Below are 20,698 nucleotides of genomic sequence, written 5' to 3'. Positions count from 1 at the left end.
GAAGAACTGATGTTTGGGGTTGGTGGGGACAACACGAGTTACCTCCATTCGATGTTATTCAATGAGTCCCTTGTAAAAGCACTTATAAAGAGAATCCACTTTTGTCATTATAGAATCAACCAAAGGGTTTCGGTTGTTTGAATGCGCTACTTCTGGTTTGAAGCAATTGTGTTTTTACATTTGCAAAGGAACCTAAAGGTTGTGCTCAAAGCCACGACACAGGAAGTGGAAAATGTTTCTAGTTGATATGCCAAGGCCTTTGAATACCCTTGTTGTTCCTCTGGCTTAAGAGGAAGCAGCGTTATAATAAACTTATGTCTTGTTTGTTTCTGACAGTGTTTTGTCCTTGCAGGAGTTCCATAGTTTACCCAAGAGACTGGTTCCCTCTGAGATCAACCACTGTCTGTATGAACTGGGTTGCAAACCAGACATTGGGTTCAAGTAGTATTTTGTTTTTCAAATGCTTTGTTTGATAGAGCCTGTCTGGAGTATCAGATGACCGTGTTTTGCACTTTTTGGGACTATTTCATTGGTTCTATTATGCCAGGAAAACTCAATAGAGCACAGATAATGTTTTTGAAAGACAACAAATACTATTTTAACTCTGTCTGGTTAAACAATGAACAACAACTGACAAGAAGAAACAGAGCAAATGTTGATACTTTTAACCTCAACAAAATGCAGACCGAGTTATGATCATTTGGAGATGTGTGTTCTCTACTAACTCCTCTTTCAGTTCCTAGTGCTGGCATCTTGCCAGGTTTGTCTCAGAAAACATTCCTGAAATGAAGACACTGCAACCAGACACCATCCTTAGTGAGCAAGAGCAAATTGCCCGCTGGGCACACCACATCCATTCAACATGGAAACTTGGGTCATATTTGGTTGAGATGTTGATCAATAAGATTTCAACCATTATTCACACACTCAAAAAGATAGCTAGAAGTTTGCTGAATTTCTAATGTGTTATCACTATTTTTTCAACCATCTGAAAGCACAACCAAATTACAGTGGAAAAACAATGTCTGATATTTGGTTTAGTTGTCATCTAAATGTGTTATCACTGCGCTTTCAACCAATTAAAAGCACAAGAAAGTTCAAATGGGAATACCATGTCAGATATTTTGTATTTATACAACAAGTTAACGTGTTATCACTGTGCTTCACCAAATAGCAGAAATCAAATGACCTAGATTTCAGTTGAGATGAAATCAAATCAATTGTTATTCATCACATGCTTCGTAAGTGAAAGGTGTGGACTAATAGTAAAATGCTTACTTACGGGCCCTTCCCAACAACGCAGAGTGAAAGAAAATAGAGACATAATAAGTAAAACACGTAATAACAAAAGCAAGAATAGATACATAATGAGAACGATAACTTGACTATATACAAGGGGTAACATGTATGATGATGTAGATATGTACATATAACTAGGAATAAAGTCACAGATAGTAAACAGTAGCAGCAGCGTACGTGAGTCAAAAAAGTTAGTGCAAAAAGGGTCAATGTCCGGGTAGCTATTTGGTTAACTATTTAACTAACTATTTAGCAGTCTTAAGCTATTCAGGGTCCTGTTGGTTCCAGACTTGGTGCATTGGTACTGCTTGCCTGGCAGTAGCAGAGAGAACCGTCTATGACTTGGGTGGCTGGAGTCTTTGACAATTTTTAGGGCCTTCCTCTGACAACGCCCGGTATAGAGGTCCTGGATGGCAGGGAGCTCGGCCCCAGTGATGTACTTGGCCGTTCGCACCATTTTCTGTAGCCCTTTGTGGTCGGATGCCAAGCAGTTGCCATATCAAGCGGTGATGCAGCCATTCAAGATGCTTTCAATGGTGCAGCTGTAGAACTTTTTGAGGAGCTGAGGGCCCATGCCAAATCTTTTCAGCTTTCTGAGGGGAAAGAAGCATTGTAGGCCCTCTTCATGACTGTGTTGGTGTGTTTGGACCATGATAGATCTTTAGTGATGTGGGCACTGAGGAACTTGAAGCTCTCGATCTTCTCCACTCTAGCCCTGTCGATGTGAATGAGATTACATAAAAATTATATAGTGCAGGAGATCAATGCTGTTTGAGATTCTGCACAGATTATAATAGCAATTGTGAAGATCTCCACAGACCTGAGACCTTTGCATGCTAGGTTGAATAAATACTGTTACATTAGTTTGTGAGATAGCTGTCAGGACTTCCGCCGAAGTCGGTTCCTCGCCCTGTTCGGGCGGTGTCCGGCGGTCGACGTCACCGGTTTTCTAGCCATCACCGATCCACCTTTCATTTTTCCATTTGTCTTGTCTTGTTTTCCTACACATCTGGTTTCAATTCCCCCAGTATTAGATGTGTACATAACCCTCTGTTCCCCCATATCTGTGTGTGGAATTGTTTGTTGTTTCGTGTATGTCCACGCTAGACTGGTTTCCGCTGGGTTATGTCAACCCATATTGTGTGTGGTGTTCTTAGTGCCGTGTGTTTTTGTTCGCCGAAATAAAATGTCCACCGCAGATATCTAATGCTTGGATAGCTTCATCTGAGCCACTGACTTAAAGCTATTCTTTAACTTATTTAATTTTATTTAACCTATTTTTGGTTAACTTGTTAATTGGCTATTTACTGTGTTGCAAAAGTCATATTGAATTGTGTTTGTTGTATTTTGGGCGAATGACTTAGTCTGTCTTAATCCCAGTTTGTCTACAGATGAATCATGAATATGTTGGATTCAGTGGCACAGATGGAATTATCCAAGCAGAAGACCGCTACCCCTATCCAGCGTTTGACATCACCGGTCTACTAACCACCGGTCCCGGCAACCCATCTTTTGCAGACCTGGCAACCTTCATTACACACACCTGCGCCTCATTAGGCACACCTGGACTTCATCACCTCCCTGACTACTTCCCCTTTATGTAGCGCTCCATTGTTATCAACCACCAGGCAATGTTGTTTGTTTCCATGTTTAGACACTTCTTGTTTTGTATCGTTCAATGTTCTTCGTCATTAAACTCACTAACTGCACTTGCTTCCTGACTCCGTGAATCAACGTTACAGTTGTGTTGACAACCAAACACAATTCAATATCCATTTTGTCTAAACATTTATAAACAATTGATATGTTGGATTCACATCTCCATCTCAACACAATATCCAAGTTAAAGAACAGGACTAAATCGAATCAAACTTGAAATGCTCTTTAAATAAAGTTTCATTTGATTCAGTCCTAATCTTTAATTTAGCTATTAGGTTGAGATGAAGATGTGAATCAAACATAAAATGTTAAATCAACCAAAGCTTGAATCCGAGGCCTATTGTATTGCCTATTTTATTGTTTATTTTATTGAAACAATAGCTGATGACTTTGCAAATGCTACATAGGCCTAAATAGTATAGTTGATACAGTTCAGGGACAACATTAACTATGGTTACATTTCATTTGCTCTGTTAAACCTACCCTTTGGCATGACTTTGAGAGCAGCAGTGAATATAAGATCTCTCAACAATCAATCTCACGATAGCACATTGGTAGTAGTCAGCGACAATATAAAGGTGACAGAATAGCTGTATATTGATCAACTAGTAGGAGGTGCTGCCCAGCCTATTTTTTTGTTCTGATATTGGATATAACGTTGACGATCTGACGTTGTTTCAAAGGTGCAAATTCAACATTTTATGCAAGGTTTATCTTTGTTGAAAATTGGTTACAATGATGACATAATCCTGTGGTTGAAATTTCACCCTCAAAATAACAGTTGATTACTTTTTTCAAATCCAATGTATTTTCCACGTAGATTCCACGTCACAATACGCTGACAAATGACATTGAAACAACATTGATTCAATCAATTTGTGCCCACTGGGTGGGCTGTCTGTGGGACATAAGAAGAAACAAGCAAAATATACATCGATATAACAATTACAAGTTGGGAAATCAAACAGCCAGTTTTACCAAGCGTCAAGTAAACATGAGAAGAATCAAGAGTACAACTGAAAAGAAAAGACCTTGAACAGTATGGGAGTTGACACCCTTCCCTCCCTTTCTCTTAGGAGTAGTGCAGGGGAGTGGAGAGAGAGAGAGCGTGTCAAATGGAAGATGGAGCTGATGCATCGCGGTGTGGTGACAGTCCAGGTGAAAGAGGGAGGGAAGAGTTTTCTGATAGTTTTCTCATGACTATGGAATAAATATGTTGCTAAATATGCAATGCTGGAAACAAATTCCAAATAGGTACAGCATACTGTAGATGGAATGCTCCTTCAACAAAAAGGGAGTTTCTGCTGTTCATTCTATACTAGATCTTCACGGTTCTACGTCATTTTCAGGAAACACTGCGGACTCTTCTGAAACGCCTGGTGGAGGCCCCAGCAACGGAGCCTTCGACCCAACCCCAATACTGACCACCCCCCACCTCCCCTTCAGTGGGGGTGAAAGAGTGAGAGGGCAGGGGAGGGAGCGAGGGAGACTGATAAAGAGAGAGAAGAAGCAATTGAACATATGGCCAGTTGGAAATGATTTACAGATGGGCTTGAAGGAAGGGGGAGGGGAAAAAAATAAGTTGAGGCAACAGATGAGAGCAAATTGCAAGCAAGAGAACAGTTATGGTGACAGGGGTCACATGAGCGAGAGGCTTCTGAGGAAGAGAGAGGAGAGAAAACAGCAGACATTTTGAGTCTGTTGTTATTTCAGCCTTTCCAATATTATCATCATCTCCCTTACAGGGGTGTTCCCTTCCTATTGGTTGCTAAAAGAAAACAACAACATTTCCTCAAGTGTTATTAGTGTTGTTTTAGTGTCTCCTTTATGAAACCAAATGAAATGGTGATTGCTGAATATGACGATGAAAACTAAAATGTTTGGAAAATGAGACTGGAGCGAGGTGTGTTGGTAAGATATACCAAGCTGACACTCAACATGTAGGAATGGTCCAAGCTGACACCCAACAAGTAGCAGTGGTCCAAGCTGACACCCAACAGGTAGAAGTGAATAAAGCTGTCAATGAACAAGTAGGAGTGAACCAAGCTGACACCCAACAGGTATGAGTGAACCAAGCTGACACCCAACAGGTAGGAATGGTCCAAGCTGACACCCAACATTACATTTCAGTCATTTAGCAGATGCTCTTATCCAGAGCAACTTACAGTAGTGAATGCATACATTTCATACATATTTATTTTTATTTTTTGTACTGGCCCCCCATGGGAATCAAACCCACATCCCTGGCATTGCACACACCATGCTCTACCAACTGAGCCACAGGGAAGGCTTGGAGCAGTGAACCAAGCTGACACCCAACAAGTAGAAGGGAACCAAGCTGACACCCAACAAGTAGGAATGAACCAAGCTGACACCCAAAAAGTAGAAGGGAACCAAGCTGACACCTTACAATTCTCACAGAGGTCAAATTAACTGCACATTCACTTCCTCCTTACAACTTGAACTTTTCAGTAAAGGGAAGTAGGTAAGTATTTTTCTATTGTCTGCTGTATGCTCCAGTAATGGTTCAAACTTAGGCCTCTTTGGAGTCTAGTCACATGTAGTAGCGGTGCATTCAGCCACACCTTTACTTTATCACAAAACAGAATAGCAACCTCTGTCAGGTGAAGTCCACGACACATATTGCATGTAACAGACAGTTACATGACCTACAGCATGGTTAAGCATGTTAATGTTTCCCACATTTCCGGACCACTAAACAGCTACTGATTTAGAACCACAGAGAGTTACCGCAAGTCGCAAAGAAAACAGGAGCCGCCTCCACTATTCCAGCACCATTTCAACTTCAACATTTCAACCTCATCAAATCACCTCTGCTTAGTCTAATACAGTGACAACTAAAAGATACCAAAAACAATTTAGTCCAATCAACATAAGCTAAATATGATGTGGCTGTCTGTGGTTCTGATTTCTGTGTGTGTGTGTGTGTGTGTGTGTGTGTGTGTGTGTGTGTGTGCAAGTAGAAAAACATACTGACTCACCCTACCTGTAGAGAAACATCTATGCCATCCTCCTCTCATGTTGACAAAACGGTCTATCACTCTGTCATACAGTGCACGCTTTTATTTTTTGTAGTCCTAGGCTACCTGGCTAAAATGCTTGTTCGCTAGCCTAACTTCCATACATGGGCAACCTTAGCTAGTTAATTAGGGATCCCTAAGCGCGAATCACGCTTGACTCTCGTTAGCGGGATTGATTTGACAACATCCAGTGAAATTGCAGCGCGCCAAATTCAAACTGCAGAAATATCAACATTCAACATTCACGAAAATATAAGTGTAATACATCAAAATAAAGCTTAACTTCTTGTTAATCCAGCCGCTGTGTCAGATTTCAAAAAGGCTTTACGGCGAAAGCAGACCATGCGATTATCTGAGGACAGCGCCCCGCATACAAATACATTTTTTTTTTTTATCAACCAGGCAGGTGCGACACAAAGGTCAGAAATAGCCATATAATAAATGCCTTACCTTTGAAGATCTTCTTCTTTTTGCAATCTCAAATGTCTCAGTGACACAATGAATGGTCGTTTTCTTCGATAAATTCCTTCTTTATATCCCCAAAATGTCCAATTATTTGGTGCATTTGATTCAGAAATACATCGGTTCCAACATGACTACAAAGTATCTAATAAGTTACCCGTAAACTTGGTCCAAACATTTCAAACAACATTCCTAATCCAACCTCAGGTATCCTAAAATGTAAATAAATTATGAAATTGAATAAACTGTTTCTAATACCGGATAAAAACAACGTGAAGTGCACTCCAGTTCATGCGCAACAAAAGACTAAAGCCCTTCAGAGTGACACCTACAAAGAACAGCCCTACTTCTTCATTTCTCGAAAGAAAAACATCAAACAATTTCTAAAGACTGTTGACATCTAGTGGAAGCCATAGGAACTGCAATCTGGGCCCTAATAAATCAGGTCTCCCATAGAAACCCACTGGAAAACACAATGACCTCAAACATTTTTTCCCCCTGGATGGATTGTGCTTGGGGTTTCGCCTGCCAAATCAGTTCTGTTATACTCACAGACGTTATTCTAACAGTTTTAGAAACTTCAGAGTGTTTTCTATCCAAATCTACTAATTATATGCATATTCTCACTTCTGGGCCTGAGTAACAGGCAGTTTACTTTGGGTACGCTTTTCATCCGGACGTGAAAATAGTGCCCCCTATGCCAGAAAGGTTAACATTAGCCTTCTACATCTACTAGCTACATATTGAACTTCCATCCTCTCAGGCCAGAGGCACAACAATGTATGAATTAATAGTTGGACCAGAGTCGCCGTTATAATCACTGAACAGTACGGAAAATTAAGTAAAACCACAAGTCCAAATCCCTATCTCCATCCATAGCTAATTTAAGAAAGGGACAATTTTAGCTAGCCATCGGAGGACAAAAACACAACGAGATGCAACATCTCAAGTTGTTTCTGTTAATGAAGTATGCTCTCAAAATGATTTGATAGGAGAGACGCTGTCACGCTCTGACCATAGAGAGCCTTTGGTTCTCTATGGTGTAGTAGGTAAGGGCGTGACTAGGGGGTGTTCTAGTTTATCATTTCTATGTTGGTGCTAATATGGTTCCCAATTAGAGGCAGCTGTTTATCGTTGTCTCTGATTTGGGATCATATTTAGGTAGCTATTTCCCCACCTGTGTTTGGTGGGATATTGTTTTTGAGTGAGTGCATGCAGCACCTCAGTACTGCACGGTCGTTGTTTGTTTCTTGGTTTGTTTTAAGTTTTACTAAAATAAAGATGTGGAACTCCAATCACGCTGTGCCTTGGTCCGTCACTCCACACAATCGTGACAGAATATCCCACCAACAAAGGACCAAGCAGCGTGCCGTGGAGGAGAAGGTGTTTTGGACATGGGAGGAAATGGGAGGACAGCGACGACGCCGGGGACCACAGGGGGTGGGAGAGTGCCAGAGCGGAGAGTGCCAGAGCCTGTTTGGGAGTCGGAGGAGGAATTTGATGAAAGATTCCGGGAGAGGTGGTAGCGATGAGAATGCTGCAGCACAGGCGTGCTGAAGCGCGTGACACCAGTCCGGTGCCGTCTGCACTGGTTTCACGCATCTGGCCTCCAGTGCGCCTCCCCAGTCCGATACGTCCTGTGCCATCTCCCCGCACTAGCCCTGAAGTGCGTGTCAGCAGTCTGGTGCAACCTGGACCGGCTCCACGCTTCTGGCCTCCAGTGCGCATCCCCAGTCCGGTACGACCTGTGTCTCCTCCTCGCACTCGCACTGAAGTGCGTGTCCCCAGTCCGGTACGTCCTGTGCCTGCTCCCCGCACTCGCCCTGAAGAGCGTGTCACCAGTCCAGTGCAACCTGTGCCGGCCCCACGCATCAGGCCTCCAGTGCACCTCCCCAGTATGGTACGTCCTGTGCCTGCTCCTCGCATTCGCCCTGAAGTGCGTGTCCCCAGTCTGGTACGTCCTGTGCCTGCTCCCCGCACTCGCCCTGAAGAGCATGCCACCAGTCCGGTGAAACCTGTGCCGGCCCCACGCATCAGGCCTCTAGTGCGCCTCCCCAGTCCGGTACGTCCTGTGCCTGCTCCCCGCACACGCCCTGAAGTGCGTGTCACCAGTCCGGTGCCACCTATACCGGCTCCACGCACTAGGCCTCCAGTGCGCATTCACAGTCCAGAGCTTCCAGCGACGGTCAACGGTCCGGAACCTCCAGCGATGGTCAACAGTCCGGATCCTTCAGCTACTGGATGCTGTGCCTGGACTGGCCACTGGTGCAGAGGAAGGCTCCTGCCCTGGAGCTGGACTGGACGCTGTGCCTGGACGGCGACGGTCCACAGTCTGGAACCTCCAACAATGGTCCACAGTCCAGAACCTCCAACGACGGTCCACAGTCCGGAACCTCCAGAGATGGTCAACAGTCCAGAACCTCCAGCGACGGTCAACGGTCCGGAACCTCCAGCGACGGTCAACGGTCCGGAACATCCAGCGACGGTCAACAGTCCGGAACCTCCAACGACGGTCAACGGTCCGGAACCTTCTGCGCCGGTGCTCAGTGCAGGAATGGCGTCCAGTTCAGCTCCAGGGCAGAAGCCTTCCTCTGCGCCGGTGCCCAGTCCAGGCATGGCGTCCAGCCCAGCTCCATGGCCGGAGCCCTCCTTTGCACCAATGCCCAGTTCTGGCACGGAGTTCAGCCCGGCGCGATGGCCGGATCCGGGGTCTGGGCGGGGGCTACAACCTGCACCGGAGCCGCCACCGACACTAATCACCCCCCCTCCCCATTTGGTTTCAGGATTTGCGGCCAGAGTCCGCACCTTTGGGGGGGGGTACTGTCACGACCTGACCATAGAGAGCCCTTGGTTCTCTATGGTGTAGTAGGTAAGGGCGTGACTAGGGGGTGTTCTAGTTTATCATTTCTATGTTGGTGCAAATATGGTTCCCAATTAGAGGCAGCTGTTTATCGTTGCCTCTGATTGGGGATCATATTTAGGTAGCTATTTCCCCACCTGTGTTTTGTGGGATATTGTTTTTGAGTGAGTGCATGCAGCACCTCAGCACTGCACGGTCGTTGTTTGTTTCTTGGTTTGTTTTAAGTTTTACTAAAATAAAGATGTCGAACTCCAATCACACTGCGCCTTGGTCCGTCACTCCACACAATCGTGAACAGACGCCAATTCCAAGCTTGCTTCCTTTCTCGCCAGGACCAATCACAGTTGAGCTCGCTCAGTTTAGCTCAATGCTGATTGGCTAATTTTTTATACTTTATTTATCAAGAGGCCAGATGCTCGCTGGCAGCAACAATGTCATACTCATTTGGACCATACAGCATCAGATAGATGGCCTACACATAGAGAGACAGAGGGGCGCTGTTTCACTCGCTCGGATGCTTTCTCCTGTGAGATACATTCAGCCTCATGCAAATTAAATGAAAATTATGAAACATAGAGAGATGAAAGACAAATTAGCCGGGCTTCCCGTGGCATCAATGAATACACGCCACTGGTCACATGTAGGCATTGTCTAAAACCAGACGTTAATGGTCTACCACTGCACGCACTGAGAAAGACAGACACACGTACAGACACACACACACTAGCGCGCACACAAAATGATCCCCGATACGCTTTTTAACAAGTCTATCAATATCAAGGTAAGACAGGTAAAGGCTTTATTTAAAAACACATATGGACCAAGCAGATCAAATCAAGAAGAAAGCAATGAAATCAACTGGAAACGAGTGGTCCTCTGTAGATCATTTGGTAGAGCATGGCACTTGCAACACCAGGATAGTGGGTTTGAATCCTGGGACCACCCAAACAATCAATGTATGCACGCAAAACTGTAACTCGCTTTGGATAAAAGCGTTTGCTAAATGGCATATATTTATACATAAGAACATTCAACTGAAATATGGTTGACATTTGAATCATGGGTTACACATTTAGTCATTTAGCAGGCACACTTATCCAGAGCATTAATCTTAAGGTAGCTAGGTAAGACAACCACATATCATTAATCTTAAGGTAGCTAGGTAAGACAACCACATATCACAGTCATTGTAAGCAAACCTTTCCTCGATGGAGCAGCTTTCAGCAAAGTCAGGACTAGTAAGAAAAGGCAAGTGCACAAGAAGGGCAAGTACATGGTAAGCTGTTTAAAATGTTTTAAGCCTGACATGAACATTCAATGGTTATTAAGACATTAATAATGGTATAATATTTCTCTCCTAAAGACACATCTGAAGTATACAGTACATTCAACACACAGTATGGTTGCTATATATTGGAGTGGTATTATATGTATGGCCCTCTTTCTTGGACGTCACTATTCAGCTATGATAGCAAAATTATGGAATTGTGTTATTTTTCAAACAATAAATGCAAACAGTACACACTATGTTAACCGTCACACAAGATAAGGAGCAAAAAGTTAAAGCACTTGCTCAACATTTCTGATGAAATTGCACTTCTTGCTTTGCCATCTAGCCACCACTCTCTTTTCTGGGTCCTAAGCCACGTGAAGCTGTTGGGTGACCACGTGAACCTGCTGGTTGCCTGATGTGGTCCGAGTCTTAACCTCACGAGCCATCTGGCACCAGGTACAAGCGTAGCAGCAACACACCAACCCGACATCCACACAGGTCGAACCCTGAGAGGGGGAAGAAAGAATGATAGATGGATAGAAAATGAAAGCAGAGGACAAGAACATGTCAAGAGGACAGAGTTAAAAGGAGGATAAGGATAGAGGTGGAGAGAAGAATAGGGCGTGTAGAAAAGTTCAGGGAAGAAGGAGAGAGATACGGTAGTAGTTAATTCCATATTTAGCGTTATATTTAAAGGAGAATCAAGGAACTGACAACACTAAGAACAACAACATTTCCAAGCACACCAATGATATTTCTTAACACCTCAAACATCTGATAGATTCCAACACCATTTCCCCTCAGAAGGGTAAATGAGAGGTGCTCTGGGTACCACCCCCACCTGCCCCTGCACCCTCTGTCCACACCCACCTCCCCTCCCCGCTTCCCCGCCTCCGTCTACCCTCTTTCCCAACCCATCCCACCCACTTTCCCCACCCACCCACCCACCTCACCCTACCCTCTCCCAGGGCTCGTATTGTACCTGGATGCCATAGCGTTCTCTCATGGAGGATCGCATGCAGCAGGAGACAGCCATAAAGGCACATGGGTCCAGCAGGGGCATGCAGAAACACCAGCCGTAGTGGGAGGCCGTCTGACACTGAAAACAGGGGAAGCACCACGTGGCACAGCAACCTGGGGGGGGACACAATTCAAGGTCATCATAGTATTATGTAATAAGTACGTAATACTTGATGATTCATATGCAGTAGATTACAATGTGACGAAACAAACTTTTGTTCCGAGTGAAAATAGAGGTAAAACTATACAAAAATGTATGTAAATAAACTCATTTTCAACACATACAGTTGAAGTCAGAAGTTTACATACACTTAGGTTGAAGTCATTAAAACTTGTTTTTCAACCACTCCACAAATTTCTTGTTATCAAACTATAGTTTTGGCAAGTCGGATAGGACATCTACTTTGTGCATGACACAAGTAATTTTTCCAACAATTGTTTACAGACAGATTATTTCACTTATAACTCACGGTATCACAATTCTAGTGGGTCAGAAGTTCACATACACTAAGTTGACTGTGCCTTTGAACAGCTTGGAAAATTCCAGAAAATTATGTCATGGCATTAGAAGCTTCTGATAGGCTAATTGACATAATTTGAGTCAATTGAAGGTGTACCTGTGGATCTATTTCAAGGCCCACCTTCAAACTCGGTGCCTCTGTGCTTGACATCATGGGAAAATCAAAAGAAATCAGCCAAGACCTCAGATTTTTTTTTTTAGACCTCCACAAGTCTGGTTCATCCTTGGGAGCAATTTCCAAACGCCTGAAGGTACGACGTTCATCTGTACAAACAATAGTACGCAAGTATAAACACCATGGGACCACACAACCGTCATACCGATCAGGATGGAGACTCGTTCTGTCCCCTAGAGATTAATGTACTTTTGTGCGAAAAGTGCAAATCAATCTCAGAACAACAGCAAAGGACCTTGTGAAGACGCTGGAGGAAACAGGTACAAAAGTATCTATATCCATAGTAAAATGAGTCCTATATCGACATAACCTGAAAGGCCGCTCAGCAAGGAAGAAGCCACTGCTCCAAAAACGCCATAAAAAAGCCAGACAACGGTTTGCAACTGCACTTGGGGACAAAGATCGTACTTTTTGGAGAAATGTCCTCTGGTCTGATGAAACAAAAATAGAACTGTTTGGCCATAATGACCATCGTTATGTTTGGAGGAAAAAGGCGGAGGCTTGCAAGCCGAAGAACACCATCCCAACCGTGAAGCACGGGGGTGGCAGCATCATGTTGTGGGGGTGCTTTGCTGCAGGAGGGACTGGTGCACTTCACAAAATAGATGGCATCATGAGGCAGGAATATTATGTGGATATATTGAAGCAACATCTCAAGACATCAGTCAGGAAGTTAAAGCTTGGTCTCAAATGGGTCTTCCAAATGGACAATGACCCTAAGCATACTTCCAAAGTTGTGGCAAAATGGCATAAGGACAACAAAGTCAAGGTATTGGAGTGGCCATCACAAAGCCCTGACCTCAAGCCTATAGAAAATGTGTGGGCAGAACTGAAAAAGCGTGTGCGAGCAAGGAGGCCTACAAACCTGACTCAGTTACACCAGCTCTGTCAGAAGGAATGGGCCAAAATTCACCCAACTTATTGTGGGGAGCTTTTGGAAGGCTACCCGAAATGTTTGACCCAAGTCAAACACTTTAAAAGGCAATGCTACCAAATACTAATTGAGTATATGTAAACTTCTGACCCACTGGGAATGTGATGAAAGAAATAAAAGCTTAAATAAATCATTCTCTATACTATTATTCTGACATTTCACATTCTTAAAATAAAGTTGTGATCCTAACTAACCTAAGACAGGGAATTTTTACTAGGATTAAATGTCAGGAATTGTGAAAAACTGAGTTTAAATGTATTTGGCTAAGGTGTATGTAAACTTCTGACTTCAACTGTATATATTACCTCATCTTAATTCCTTCTCTCGTTTCTCCCACTTCCTCCCACTTAGCCTCTCCCTCTTTCCCTCAGTCCCACCACTAAGTGCTGGGTATGGTTGAGACAGAGTGAGTCAGATCTCAACTCTCCCTCTCTTGTTCGCTCTCCAGCTCTCTAGAGAGCTCTCAACAACTACAGATCAATAACGGAAAACCATCAACCATCAACCGACCAGTGGTGGAAAAAGTACAACATTTTCATACTTGTAAAGTAAAGATACCTTAACAGAAAATGACTCAAGTAAAAGTGAGTCACCCAGTAAAATAAACTACTTGAGTAAAAGTCTAAAAGTATTTGGTTTTAAATATACTTAATTATCAAAAGTAATCTCAGCAAAAAAAGAAGCATCCCTTTGTCAGGACCCTGTCTTTCAAAGATAATTCGTAAAAATCCAAATAACTTCACAGATCTTCATTGTAAAGGGTTTAAACACTGTTTCCCATGCTTGTTCAATGAACCATAAACAATTAATGAACACGCACCTGTGGAACGGTGGTTAAGACACTAACAGCTTACAGACGGTAGCCAATTAAGGTCACAGTTATGAAAACCTAGGACACTAAAGAGGCCTTTCTAATGACTCTGAAAAAAAAACACTACTCCAAAACCTCCATAAAAAAGCCAGACTACGGTTTGTAACTGCACTTGGGGACAAAGATCATACTTTTTGGAGCCGTCTGATGGTCTGGTGAAACAAAAATAGAACTGTTTGGCCATAATGACCATCGTTATGTTTGGAGGAAAAAGGGGGAGGCTTGCAAGCCGAAGAACACCATCCCAACCGTGACGCACGGGGGTGACAGCATCATGTTGTGGGGTGCTTTGCTGCAGGAGTGACTTGAGCACTTCACAAATTAGATGGCATCATGAGGATGGAAAATGATGTGGATATATTGAAGCAAAATCTCAATACATCAGTCAGGAAGTTAAAGCTTGGTCGCAAATGGGTCTTCAAAATGGACAATGACCCCAAGCTTACTTCCAAAGTTGTGGCAAAATGGCACAAGGACAACAAAGTCAAGGTATTGGAGTGGCCAACACAAAGCCCCAGAGGTGTGGACTCGAGTCACATGACTTGGACTCGAGTCAGACTCAAGTCACAAATATGATGACTTGCAACTCAACTTGACTTTAAAACCTCTTTGGGATAGGGGGCGGTATTTTCACGTCTGGATGAAAAGCATGCCTAAAGTAAACTGCCTGCCACTCAGGCCCAGAAGCTAGGATATGCATATAAATGGTAGATTTGGATAGAAAACACTCTAAAGTTTCTAAAACTGTTAAAATAATGTCTGTGAGTATAACATAACTGATTTGGCAGGCGAAACCCCGAGGACAAACCATCCAGGGAATTTGTTTTTGAGTTCACTGTGTTTTCTATTGGTTTTCTATGGGAAACTACATTTATGAGGTATTGGTTGCAGTTCCTATGGCTTCCACTAGATGTCAACAGTCTAGAAATTGGTTGATGTTTTTCCTTTCAGAAATGAAGAAGTACGGCTATTCAGAATGAGGGTCAAGCCAAGTGGACTCTTTTGTTTGGGGCGCTCGGCCTGGAGCTCGCTCCACTTTGATTTTATCCGCTATTGAGCACAATATATTCCGTCTTAAATTTGATCGATTATTTACGTTTTAGGATACCTAAGGATGGATTAGGAAAGTTGTTTGAAATGTTTGGACCAAGTTTACAGGTAACTTATTAGATCATTTTTAGTCATGTTGGGCGAGTTGGAACCGTTGTTTTTCTGAATCAAACACGGCAAATAATTGGACATTTTGGGGATATAAAAAAGGAGTTTATCGAACAAAAGGACCATTTGTGATGTTTCTGGGACATAATGGAGTGCCAACAGAAGAAGATCTTCAAAGGTAAGGCATGAATTATATAGTTATTTCTGACTTTCGTGTCGCACCTGCTTGGTTGAAATATGATTTTCCTGTGTTTTTATGGTGGGGTGCTGTCCTCAGATAATCGCATGGTTTGCTTTCGCCGTAAAGCCTTTTTGAAATCTGACACGGTGGCTGGATTAACAAGAAGTTAAGCTTTATTTTGGTGTATTGAATTTCGCGCTCTGCAATTTCAGCGGAACGTCTAGCCGTACTTCCACTACTCGTGACTTGACTTGGACTTGAGCCTTATGACTCGACCTGACTTGATACCCTCCCCAAGCCCAAATATAAAAATGATGCTATTAAAAAAGTGTACAACGCATCAACTCTTCATTTAACAGATTACAGTTTGAATCGGACATCAGCCAATCAAATTGTGCCAGCTGAGAAAAGGTTGTGCGTGGCAGTGCAGAGGAACGTCGGCGGGTGAATTCAGATGGAGCCCTTGGAAAGATGATAGCCAAAATTATTATTTTCGGATGTAAAGACAACTCTGTATCAACAAAAAACAGATTGCAACTTGCAAAACATGCGGGAAGAAAATTACAGACGGAGGCGCAACAATTTCCAACTTTGTTCGACATTTGAAGCTGCACAAAGAACGGTAAGTCGTGGCTAATATAGCCGACAGCTATATATTTTATTACTTTACTAGTGTATCATGTAGGCTAGCGTAACATTAAATCAATGAGCCTCCACACAGTCAGTCAGTGCGGGAACGTGATCATTGCACCCAAGATTGAGCTACAGCTGGCTAGGCAGTTGGAGGCCTAAATCCTGCCTGATGTTCCTAAAACAAGGTTGGGCGATTGTGGTTGGGCAATTGTGTACAAGCCTACATTGCCCGATTGCACCCCATAGCGATTCTCGATAGTCGATCACTATGGGGGGGGGGGTTCTTTCTCATGGCTACCCATGTATTTCCATGGAAATATAACGTTTATTTGGAAAGTAATAATATATAGATATTTTTAAAAGCATTCATGATTTGCGTGAATGTAATATACTAACTATTACTCTTGTTAACAAAAATGAAATGGTATTACATTTGGTGAAGAGCACATCATGACTTGTTTAGGACTCGAAACTCAAAGTTAAAGACTTGAGACTTGACTTGATACTTGACGGTCTTGACTTGAGTCTTGACTCGGACTTGCCTGTCTTGACTTGGGACTTGAGTGCTAAGACTTGAGACTTACTTGTGACTTGTAAAACAATGACTTGGTCCCACCTCTGCAAAGCCCTAACCTCAATCCTATAGAACATTTGTGAGCAGAACTGAAAAAGCGTGTGCAAGCAAGGAGGCCTACAAACCTGACTCAGTTACACCAGCTCTGTCAGGAGGAATGGGCCAAAATTCACCCAACTTATTGTGGGAAGCTTGTGGAAGGCTAACCGAAACGTTTGACCCAAGTTAAACAATTTAAAAGGCAATGCTACCAAATACTAATTGAGTGTATGTAAACTTCTGACCCACTGGGAATGTGATGAAAGAAATAGAAGCTGAAATAAATAATTCTCTCTACTATTATTCTGACATTTCACATTCTTAAAATAAAGTGGTGATCCTAACTGACCTAAGACAGGGAATTGTTATTAGGATTAAATGTCAGGAATTGTGAAAAACTGAGTTTAAATGTATTTGGCTAAGGTGTATGTAAACTTCCGACTTCAACTGTATTTTCCAGACGTTGAAGTTAGGTCCAATTTAGGTTCTGAATGAAAGGTGAAAAGGTATTTTCTTTATGTTTAAAATAAAAACTTTCCATGACATTGAAAATACATATTTTCCGGATGTTGAAATCAGTTTCATTTTCAGTTCTGAAGGAAACCTGAAAATACTTATTTTCCTGATGTTAAATTCATATTTTACAGACATTGAAAATATGTATTTTCTGGATGTTGAAATCAGGCTAATTATTGGGATCTGAATGAAAGTTGAAAATAAGTAATTTATAGACGTCTATGTTTAGGCCAAATCAAGGCTGGTCCAGACCGGACAAAATCTGAACTAAACATAAATGTCTATGATTGGTTCAGATTTGGTCCAGACCTTGACCAAAAAGCAATGTCCATGGATGTGGAAATCAAGGCCGGTCCGGAACTGCATTAAAAAAAGACGTCCAAAAGGCGTTGGTGTCAGTCCGTGTTTACTGAGATGTAGCCTACGGTGTTGCCTGAAATTGAATTGTATGAATTCCCATCTATGTGGTAGGTCTACCGTTTGTAAAACCCCCAAAACGACATCCAGACAGGACCAAAAAAATATGTCCCTAAGACATCAGCTCGTGGTCACGTAGGCCCACAGTTTGTAAAACTTGCCATTGCGTTGGCTTTATTAGTCCTGATTCCTGCGACTAATCAATTTGGTCATTTAAACTCTGAATATCAGCTACACAACTTTAGCAGGAGCCTATTTGCAAGCCTATTTGCAATGTATTTACACAGCGGGAAATGCAGGAGTATTTTGTTTTGCTATGATCAGCTTGTCAAAAATGGACAGATACAAACTTGAAACCACTGATCATGACAATGGGGTGAAACTTCTGGACAACAGTTGTGATTGTCCATTCCATATTGTCCATTTTACTTTTACCTGTCCTGTTTTTAGGATATGTTGTTTGTTAACATGACAGCCCTCGTCAATCTGCTGCCGTATCCCGTTTAATGAGCAGGCGGGCGGTGAAGTTCATGTAAAATGTCCTAATGAAACAAACTCTTTCTCTCCCTGTAACGCTGTACATTCGTTATCTGGCGTTTCTTTTTTATTGACATTCCTGGAGCGCAGCCCCCTTGGTCTCCATGGTTCCTGATGACGTCACTCACTTAGCTCTGGCTTTGCTTGTTATTCTCCATTCGGGTTCTCCTTGACCCCCCCCCCCTCAATTCCCCTTCCAGTAAATGTTACATTCACACAGGAAAACACAGCTCAGACCCCTCCCCCGATAGGCCTGCAGTTTTCTTGTTTCAATTGAACTGTATAATGAATATGTAGGCCTACTCTGAATTAATCGAAAAAATTATAATAATAGAAATATACGTTACAAAATAAAACATATATCTAGATTTGGTTCTGGGTTTGGAGATGAGCATATTATGGAAGTGACTCGATGTGACTTACATGTGCCCATGTCAGAGCAGCAGTCAAACAGTCCTGTGCTCCATTGTCCTGAGCTCTTGGTGGTGGTTACAGTGGTGATCTGCTGCTGGACAGCCATGGCTACACCACACCACACCCAAGGAGGTAGGGAATGAGGAAAGGAGAGAGCGAGAGAGAGAGAGAGGGAAGTAAGACAGGAGGGAGGGAGGGAGAAAGGAAGGAAGGAAGGGAGGGGAGGAAGAGAAGAGCTTACATTTAGTGGGGAGAGAGATGTACTGGGCTGATAAGAGCTTTTAAATGCATGAAAGGATGTAGTTAGATGTTATACATGTGCGTGTTAAATGGTTAACTACTATCTTGAGCAATAATCATTTCTAACTTAAATAATGTTTATAGTAATGTATTTATTTAAAATACACGTTGTAACATTTCCAAAAATGTTTTGTTGTTGCTGCAAACAACAGCCTGTGCCTGTATCAAATAATGTCGAACATTCATATTGAATAATACATTCATACGAAAAATAAAAACGATTGAAAAACAAAACGTGCTACTTCATTTATATCGCTTATCTTGTCGAATCTTGAATGTTTTGTAAATAAAATGCAACCAACCAGGAACACTGATTTTCTAAATAACTATTCAAGTTTATATGCATCTCTAATCCAATAGTTCCGGTTTCTAGTGGGAAAAGTATAAACTCATCTCATTCGATTTAAACAAAAAGCCGTTAATAAGTCATGTAAATGAAAGAACGTACTCTTTTATACATGAATATACATTTACGGAATTTGTAGTCTTACCTTTCTTAGTATTCAACTACAGCCTGAGTAGAGAAAGGGTGGACACTGGTTGCAGCAGAGTGAACAACTGTGCGCAGCAGGCTATTCCAAACAACCGGAGATCACATCTATAAGGAAAGCTGTAAGATCGGTTCCTATTATAAAAGTTGGCATAGGTTACACTTTTGTCTCTGCCCAGGGGCGGAAATCCCGGGGGGGACGGGGGGGACACGACCCCCCCATCCTGGGAAAAATATGATTTGTCCCCCCCAATATATCACTGAAACATAACTATGTAATTTAAATAATATTAATAATACGCAATGAAAGCAATTGTGCTGATTATAGACACTTAATAGCGCGTTTTTAAGTTTCAAAAGATTGCGACCCGCCCACCCTTTGCCTCACAATGGTTTGATCCACTGCCAGTTCCTTAGCTTGCTAGGTATCAGAGAGGTCGTATCTACTGTCTGAAAGGCACTCAATGCACGTAACTGACGTGAGGTTAATCCAGTCAATCGCGCACACACACTAGCTGAATATGCAGAGCTAGCGCGCAAATATTAACTATTAAGCTAGCTAGTACCTATTCCATTTATGTGGCATCGTATGTTGTGTAAATGGTGAACTCATACAGCTGTCAACTCTTGTCATTTTAATCCGTTTCACATTTGCTAGCTACCTTTTAGATCGAAGCCCAAATAGAATGATTGAAGATGATAGAAGCCCATCTCCTACTGTAAATAACCTACACACTGTGTGTGTAGCCAGCCAGCCAGCCAGGTAGAAAAATGGCAGAAAATTCAAATGTTCATAAGAAAGAAATGAAATTCTAATGGAAATGTTTCACAATGATGTCATTAGGCAGAGCAGGCAACAGATGGCACACAGACAGCAGAGTTGGGGACAGATATGCAGGGACAGACTGGCAGAGACAGGGAGTCTCAGGTAAGTTTGTTGAGTCTTTGTTTGGCAACATTATGAAAGGTTCTCAATTTTTTTGACTTGTAAAATAGGAACATAATTGGAAAATGCCATGGATACCCCCACTCTCAACTTAAACTGGTGACTGAACTAAGATTTGTTAAAGGCAATGGTATTGCTGTTGTGATTAGTTGTGTAGTTTTGGGTACCGGTAGTTAGGAGTACGGCAAACACCTTATTTCTTTGGTTCCTCAATATACATTTACCATATTACAATGTAGGCTATGTGTTACAGCACTACTTTTGGTGTCCCCCTCAGGAATTGCTCTTGAGAAAATTTCATGTAATTGTCCCCTCCAAAGTTGATATCAGATTTTCGCCCCTGTAGGAGTACTTAAATTATTGTGGGTCCAGTGACATT

At 42.5% G+C, this 20,698-nt stretch overlaps 1 protein-coding gene across 1 annotated transcript; it reads right to left on the bottom strand.

Annotated features, from left to right (window-relative positions):
- Positions 1-10,103: 10,103 nt before the first annotated feature.
- Positions 10,104-19,620, bottom strand: LOC106608771 (cornifelin homolog B). Its single transcript, XM_014206897.2, has 4 exons — positions 19,375-19,620; positions 18,593-18,691; positions 11,577-11,728; positions 10,104-11,100 (listed from the first exon to the last, which is right to left on the bottom strand). Exons 2-4 carry the CDS (start codon positions 18,687-18,689, stop codon positions 10,960-10,962), a joined length of 390 nt encoding a protein of 129 aa, XP_014062372.1. The 5' UTR covers positions 18,690-18,691; positions 19,375-19,620; the 3' UTR covers positions 10,104-10,959.
- Positions 19,621-20,698: the final 1,078 nt, after the last annotated feature.

Source organism: Salmo salar, chromosome ssa07 (assembly GCF_905237065.1).
Source record: "Salmo salar chromosome ssa07, Ssal_v3.1, whole genome shotgun sequence".
Classification (NCBI taxonomy): domain Eukaryota; kingdom Metazoa; phylum Chordata; class Actinopteri; order Salmoniformes; family Salmonidae; genus Salmo; species Salmo salar.
This window is presented reverse-complemented; position numbering and strand designations above follow the sequence as displayed.

Excerpts from the sequence above, each read along its gene's own strand:
- LOC106608771 (XM_014206897.2), bottom strand. The coding sequence starts at position 18,689 with ATGGCTGTCCAGCAGCAGATCACCACTGTAACCACCACCAAGAGCTCA. Across the intron at positions 11,729-18,592 it reads CTGCTCTGACATGGGCACAT|GTTGCTGTGCCACGTGGTGC; the intron begins GTAAGTCACATC and ends GTCCCCCCCCAG. Across the intron at positions 11,101-11,576 it reads GAGAACGCTATGGCATCCAG|GGTTCGACCTGTGTGGATGT; the intron begins GTACAATACGAG and ends TCCCCCTCTCAG.